This window comes from Neolamprologus brichardi, chromosome 11 (genome assembly GCF_056152115.1).
Source record: "Neolamprologus brichardi isolate AB-2024 chromosome 11, ASM5615211v1, whole genome shotgun sequence".
Taxonomy (NCBI): Eukaryota; Metazoa; Chordata; class Actinopteri; order Cichliformes; family Cichlidae; genus Neolamprologus; species Neolamprologus brichardi.
Window position 1 is genome coordinate 23,956,367 of NC_142114.1, and position 8,337 is coordinate 23,964,703.

Genomic DNA, 8,337 nt, shown 5'->3' on the forward strand with positions numbered 1-8,337 from the left:
GCAATTTAGAGTTTCCACTTAACCTATCCCCACTAACTGCATGTCTTTTCGACTACTGGAAGAAGCTGGAGTACCCAGAGCGAACCCACGCCATCATGGGGAGAACATGCAAACTCCTCACAGAAAGACCCCGGACTGATGGTGGAACAGAACTCAGGACCTTCTTGCTGTGAGGCACCGGTGCTAACATGGTGGATGATGAACACAGGTCAAAAGGGTCAACACACTACCAGTCCACTCTCCTTGAGGCTTCCACAAAATTCAGACAGAATCCACACATTCCCAAATCCAAACTAGAATCACCTCACTACTCCGTGTCAGGCAATCTCCACACAAACCTGGTCACAGGTAAGAATTTCTTAGCAAACAGTTTTCAGAGCAACAAGAATAGAAGCCAGGCTTTGCTAAGTGTTTCACTCGGTGATATCTGATCTTCTGCTACTTTCTTATGAAGCTGCCTGCACAGGATCGTCAGAAGAAGTTGCATGATTGTGACCAGGTGTGTCACAACACACCAGGTGTGTGAGCTAGAAGGTGCAAAAACCAGCCATGTCCTCACAATGCACACTTGCCGCCGTGCACACACATACAGACGTATTTGCCAGAAGCAAGAACTCTGAAGCTCAGAATGGTTATTAGAAAAATCTGATCCACATAAACTCCATCATGTTCCACTCATCCCAATTTTTCTAAAAATGTCTGAAAAACCAGTTATTTATTAGCTTGCTAGCTATTCCTAAATGTGCCACATGTTTTGAATGTGCAGAAAAGAATTTTTTCTGAGGTTGGGAATATCTATTTAAAAGCTTTTCTAATTTAAATCATTCAAAACACAAATCTTGCTTTTAGACTGAGAACTTAATCTTAAACAAAAGTGTTCACTGGAAGGCACATTACACAGACAAAAATGACTCTATCCACCACAAATCTAATATCTGTCTAAATCTTATGAGTGAGTTCTGGGGCAATTCTAGGTTCAAACCTTTAGAGGAGGCTCAGCTCCCAGTCATGATGTCATGCATGCATGCCTTGTAATTAATATTAATTCAATATGCTGCCTGCAAATGTCATCAACTCTTTCTACATTTGCAAACCACAATTCAATTGGATAAATATTACAATGTTACTTTCAAAAGCAACCTAATTAGTTGGATGACCTATTATAGTGTCGAAGAATAACTCAGAGTGAATAATCAGAGATTTCAATCTAATCCATCCAGTTTTGCATTAAAGATATTGTAATGTTAAGTCCAAATAATGAAATAAGCACTAGAATGCCCTGTTATTTAATAACTTGTGATTACTAATTCATTTTTAAACCTTTCAGTTAAAAAGGAGGAAACAGTGTATGACAAAGTAAAGGTGCAAAATAAGGCAACAGAACAAACTCCTGTCACAAATGGTGAGTAGTCAAATGAAAACCCATGCAACTGAAAACATTTCTTTTGCAATATTTTATTTTAATTTTTCAATATAGAAAACCCCATCAACAAACAAATAAATACAGCTCAGGTGCTAAGGCAAGGCAAGAAGACAAGAAATGGCACAGTAATAATAAAAACTACCAGTATCCAGAGTAAATCAAATATCGTGTATTTGTAACAAACAAAGAAACCACAGCGCCATGACACATGTTCATATAACCAGGGCTTTCCCAAGGTAATTAAAAAACAGAGTCCAGGATTTTGAGAAAACATTTACTGCAGAAGTTTGTAGGTATCATGTCCGCATGTCATTGAGCCAGACATTGAAGGAGGGAGGAACATCGGACTTCCATTCCTTTAGGATAAGTCTTTTCGCAACCATCATTCCAAGATCGACTGGTACCCGCGTAGTTGCAGGAATAGTTCTGGAATGTATGCAACCAAAAACTGCAAGATGAAGATTCCGTAAGCTTTAGAGTACCAATCAAATAATCTCGACCAGAAATTAGTCAATGAGGGACAATGCCATAAAGCATGAGCCTGTGTTCTATCTGATATTTTACATCTGTCACATATGGGGGAAGTTGGAGAATACATTTTGTGTAGTCGAACCTTGGAGTAGTGTAGCTGATGGACAACTTTAAATTGTATTAATTGATGTCTGCTGTTGAAAGGGCAGGAATTAATTTTGGATAAGCACTTGTCCCACATTGATTCCAATATTTCTATACCCAGTTCATCCCTCCAAGCGTCTCTTATCCTCGTAGTCCACGCCTCAACACTGTCATCAAACAAATGTACAATTGTAGAAATCAGATGTTTGGAATAAGGAGGGCTCAGGAGCACATTAAAAAAGTTGTGTTAATTTGGACAAAATGCCTAAGCTGATTAAATGATGGGAATGTCTGGTGCCAGAAGGTCAGCACTTGTACATTTGCAGCCCAATAATAATGTTTGAATATTGGTAAACTCAGACCTCCCTTCAATTTGGATTTATGTAGATGTAGTTTTGAGATTCTAGGATTCTTCTTGTTACATATGTAAGAATGAGGATGAGGAAGTGAGATAAATAGGAAGATTCTGGCAAAGATACAAAAATCTAGGAAGAGAGACAATTTTTATGGAATTTATACAACCAATCATGGATAAGGGAAGAATTTTCCATTACTCAATATTATGCTTTAATGTTGATAAAAAAAATATCAAAGGTCAAGCTAAAAATTTAATTGGGATCTTTTGGGACAGTCAGTCCATAATATGTGAAATGGTTATAACTATTTTGAATGGAACATTGCAAAGAAAACTTGGTGGACATGTTTCATATGAATTACAGAATAATTTCAAGATAGCCTCATCAAAACCTTTGCAATTTGTATTTTTCTGCTGTGAGACAGTGAGACAAAAGGAAACAAAAACAAACAAAACAAAACAAAATTGTAACTTTGAATAAAACTTAAATTATTCAGAAAGCTAAAACTATATATTTTTATCTGTTGTTTAGCCTCTGCAGAATTCTTGCCCGACAAGAAATCAAACTGCAGATGTCGCCACTATCAGCAGTTGGCTTGTTGTTTGGGCACGGTTTGTATAATTTTGGTGTTGGTCATCATAGCAGTTGGTGTCTACCGTAAGTATGAAAACATTCATACATCAGTCACACGAAAGATACAATTATCCCAAACAAAGCTGTTATTTGACATTGGAAATGTTCTATACAAGGAAATACAACAGCAGTCATAGGGGAAGTCTCTATGCTGTCACTGATGACACAACCAATGTAGCTGTGGACTCTGCATTTAAAAAATGAATTCCCAACAAAAATGCATTTTATACTTTTTGTTATCTGAGTGGATTTAATTCATACTAAAAGATTTAAATAAACCTAAAAAAGACTAAACTAAAAACGTTTAATTAGAACAGAAGAGGAAATACTTTAAACAGTAGTAAAATGATAAGAAATGAATAAATAAATAAATTGAGATCCACCATATTCTAAAAAAACTAATTTTAATTTTGCAGATGTCACATTAATTTATGAGAATGATGAAACTGAGCTGAACCAACTGAAAGAAAACCAAACAACTTTAAATGCTGTGAATCGTAACCTGACAAAACAACAACAAACTCAGCTCAGACAATGAAGACTTGAAGGGGAACCAAACCAAGCTCACACTCCAGATGAACAACCTGACTCAAGTCATCACTGTCTTAGAGAAAAATGTGACAAACCTGATTGCAGAAAACCGGAACCTTAGAGGGAAAAATGAGGAGTTGGAGGCAGAGAAGAAAAACCTAACAGACCAAATACAAAACATGACAACATCGTGGAATGAGCTCAATGTTAGTCGAGCTCAATGGAGCATTGATGCCTACTGTCCCAAGATCAATAACAGTATGTTCCAAATATATTAGTACAAAAATACCAAATGTAATATAAATATGCAGTGATGTTTATCAATTGATCTCTATCCTTGCAGACCGAGAGTGTAAAATTTGTCAGGATGGCTGGCTCTCCTTCCAGTCAGGCTGCTATGCAATTAATAATCCTGAACCTTCTGAGCAGAAAACCTGGGAAGGTGCTCGAGATAACTGTATAGGAAAGATTTCAGATTTGGCTGTTGTGAATAATGAAACAGAAAAGGTAATGAGAAACCAGTGGGACTCTAAATCTAATCTAAAAATAATTTGTGCCACAATGTTTTAGGAAAAATATTTATTATATATATTTTTTTGATATGATATGTGATCTATTTAATATCTCTGAAAACTTTCTTTCTATTCTCAGAGTTATATCAGTAACAACAGCTGGTCGAGTTCAGGAATCAAAGGATACTGGATTGGTCTGAGAGTTGAAGATGGGAACTGGAAGTGGATGGATGGAAGGAATCTGACTAACAGGTAAGAGACACCTTGAATCAAAAATCATTTTAAATATTTTTGAAAATTTGGGATAAATTAATTATGTCTTATTTTATGTCAATATTGATTCCCCTTCATCAAACCTGTGATTTTTCTTAGTGCCTGGATCCCAGGGTCTCCTACTGATGGTCAGTGTGCAATCTCTGTCACAAATCAAGGATTTAAGTCAGTGAACTGTAGTCAGCAGAACCGATGGATCTGCAAGAAAAAAGCCTTAACTCTTTGAATACTGCAGTAAAATGTCACATGACTCCTGGATGTTCTGAAAATATAATATTAATAATGATGTTCATATCAGTAAAAATATAAGTAAATATATAAATATATTGAAATATGAAGACTGCTTTATGATATTTGTATATTTAAAAAAAACATGCCATTAAAAATATTTTAATTTTACTTAGAAAGAAAAAAGGAAGTAAATTAACTTGTTTTTGAAATCAAATAATTGCCATATTGTTACTGACTTTCTCTTTTTAACAAAAGTTTTAAACAAAAGTTGTAGCTAAAACAACACTTTCCAAACTGCTGTAACATGATGAGGAAGAAAGAGAGCTGGCCTCTATATTTGGACTGTCAGCATCAGCCACAGAGCAGCAGAGAAGAACAGGAAGTTCAGGTCATATAGGTTTTATGTTTTGTATTTTATACATATTCTTTGTCAAATCAAGTCCAGTTTCTCAACATTGTTATTATACTGTATTTGGTGGGGGTTTTAATAATTTTTGTTTTCTTTCAGTTTTACATTTTCCAAATTAGATTCAATTACTTTTCAGTGGCTCTATATTTTAATTGCTAACACATTCAATTGGAGGTTTACTGGTTTCCTGCAGGAGATGCAAAATAATACTAGCAAATCAAACACACAACCCTTGTGAGAAGGGAGCAGCTGAAAGTAACATACAGATTCAGTTACTTTCAGAGAAAAGTTATTAACTTGAGTTTAGTTTCTATTAGGTTCAATGCTAATTTTAGTTAAACTATAACATGGTAACAGTGTAGCACAGGGCAATATCTAAGAAGCTCAGAATGGTTATTGGAAATGTTTGCTCTGCATAAATGAGTACATCCATAATTTTTCTTACAAAGTCTGAAAATAAGTTGCTTACTCATTAATCCCAAGACAATCTTGTAGGTCCTTGTTTTGAGTTGCCGTCTGTAACCTTGTTAAGATGCGCTTGATTCCTAAAATTCACTTTGAAAAACGATTTGAAATTTTACTGAAGTACATCGGCTCTATTAAAAGCCTGGAGGATATAAATAAATGGTTTAACACGTGACTCGTATACATTTGAGCAGGTAACAACCCAGAACCAAAGAACCAAGGTCACTCACAGTAATAACAGACACAAGTGTTGATTCAATAAATGTCCTGACATCTATATCACTATAATCACTAAACACTATATCATACCTCTCACTATTATACACATACCTGTATGTGTAGACTAAGCACATAAAAGTGAGAGGCGATGGGAATAATTCATCAAAAGCTTTTTTTCATCCAAAACATGATCTAAAATGGAAATTCTTTTGAAACATTAAACATATTGCTTATTGAGGTGCATGTGAATGTTATTATAAATGTGTTTTACATTTAAAAAAAAAAAAAAAAAAAAGCAGTCACCTCCAGTGTCTAATTTAATCAAATTCTTTGCATCAAAGCTTCATGAATTCTTTTCTTCCATTGCGATGTTTGTTTTTACAGCTGACAAACCAGCAGCAACTGTGCCATGTTCACATATAAGTTCAATTAATGCAAAGAGGAATTAAAGCACTTTTGAAAGGATAAGAGGGTCCAAACCAGTTAAGGTGTAGATGAGTGATTCCCAAAGTACTGCAGATGGGCGACAGTAAAAGCAGAAATTCAGTTTGAAATAATTCACAAGCATGTACAGTTACATATTTGTATACATTTGTTTATTTATGTAAACGTAAATTAAAACTGCTAAGAGCACATATTTAGTTTATGATATTACTCATTATTCTGACCTAAATTTAATGCTCTTTCATTGAAGTTTGAGTGATATGGCCGGATAACATTAACAACTGATAACCAACAGGTGTTGTTGTTAATGTTTTTGAATAAACATTTTATGAAAATACATCACTTTCTTTCTTATTTTTTTTTTTACTAGAATGAAGATTTACGATTTGTTGTAGAGAACAGCTGTAGAGTTTTATGATCAGCTTTGCAGCGGCGATACCAAACACAAGTACAGTACACTGTGTTTAAATGCCCTCAGAGGCAGTAGGTCAGCAGTGCCTGTTGGCGTAGGAAGTGTTTTCAGTATTTTTAGGAAGAACGATTCTTGTTGTTCTTCCTTCATCACTGCTGTAGTGCTGTTACTAGTATATCATAGGAGTGTATCGGAACCACAACCATGTTGACCAGTGTGACGATAAAACTAGAGAGGTGAGGTTGAGATGGTCTGAACATGTGCAGTGGAGGGATAGTGGCTCTATTGGACAGATCATTTTAATTATGGAGCTGCCAGGCAACAGTAAATAAGGAAGGACATGCAGAGGATTGGTGCATAGTATAGTACATTGTAGTTTAAGCTGGAATAGTAATTAGGTTTAGGTTTGCTGCTGGGCATCTTGTGATCTTAAAGAAAAATAATCCTGGATTAAAAAAAAGTAGTTTACACATCCTCCTATGTTTATAATAGTTTCTATTGTGTGTCTGAACAATGTTTTTTCCTCCGTACTTACCATCTGTTTGACTTCCTTTACTGTCTTTCATGCAGTGCATGCTGAAACAAGCTTGAGCACCCACATACGTGCAAAGCCTGAAAAACCTGAAAAATACCTAAAAAAGATATTGACAAATCGTTACATTAAAAAGGAAAATTGTGTGTTTATTTTAAGGGTCTTCAGTCATGGTAAGAAAAAAAATGTCAACACCAAAAAAACAACAGCTGAGGAAAGGTGAACTAGCAGCCGAAGAACAAGCTGTAGATTAACTTTGTGGGTTAAAACTGCTGATAATCTGTCCTGTCACACCAACTCAGCATTGTTTCTTCTAACACAGCGATCAACAAACTTCTCTATCATGTTTAAAATTAGTTAAACATGCTGTTTCACAATTTAAAAATACGCAAATGTTCCTTTATTTTGTAAGGATCACATTTTTCATAATGATTAATGTTTTTTGAACCACAACATGAAAAAGTATGATGAGACTTACAAATAAATACAGTACATATAACAGTCATACATTTATTTGAAATTTCATCTTTGTGTCATGATTATTCCAGTCTCATGTAAGGAAACTTTAAACCATGAAGCTTTTGTATTTAAAGTGTATATTTTTAATTTACTTTTATGGCAAATTCTACTCACCAAGCTGCTTTTTGTATGTGAAAGAGAGTTGGTAAGTAGAATAGTTCATACTTGAGTAATTGTGAAGTAAAGGTTTAGAAAGTCTGAGTGTTTTTACAGAGGCAAAGATACACTCAGCAGACTCATATAACCAAGTTTCACAGCTTCCTCCAGAGTAAATAGACTCAGCACATTCATGACTGAGGTAAACGGAGGAGTAACAACCTACACTATTTTTACAGCAGTCAAGTTTATTTGTCCTACAGCAGCCACCGTAGCTAGGATTATGAAAACTGAATTCAGCTGACTATGATCTGCAACCTACTAACAGCTAGCAGGGATATTTTCCACATTGTACCTTTAAGAAGAAAAACGGTTGGATGTATGAATCTAAAATCTAAATCGATGATTTCACATAGACATACGCAATTTGAATCTACTGACAATGAAGATTAAAGGTTAAAAATGAGGCTCTTCTATTCATAAAAGCAACAGTTGCAGCATGCCAAACATTTATCTGTGTAATGTGAGACACAGCATTAGAACTCTTTAATAGCAATGAACAAAGTTAATGTAATTTAACGTGAACAGTCCTTGTGCTGTTTTTATTGCTGGCACAACAAAACCTCAGTTTGTTGTCCTAAAACACTGATTTGGTTCATCTGGACAT

At 35.0% G+C, this 8,337-nt stretch overlaps 1 protein-coding gene across 1 annotated transcript; it reads left to right on the forward strand.

The window, feature by feature from the left end:
* Positions 1 to 188: 188 nt before the first annotated feature.
* LOC102788429 (uncharacterized) lies at positions 189 to 5,861 on the forward strand. The gene is made up of 7 exons (XM_087847955.1): positions 189 to 348; positions 1,328 to 1,402; positions 2,935 to 3,057; positions 3,541 to 3,816; positions 3,902 to 4,065; positions 4,210 to 4,322; positions 4,443 to 5,861. Exons 1-7 carry the CDS (start codon positions 189 to 191, stop codon positions 4,567 to 4,569), a joined length of 1,038 nt encoding a protein of 345 aa, XP_087704081.1. The 3' UTR covers positions 4,570 to 5,861.
* Positions 5,862 to 8,337: the final 2,476 nt, after the last annotated feature.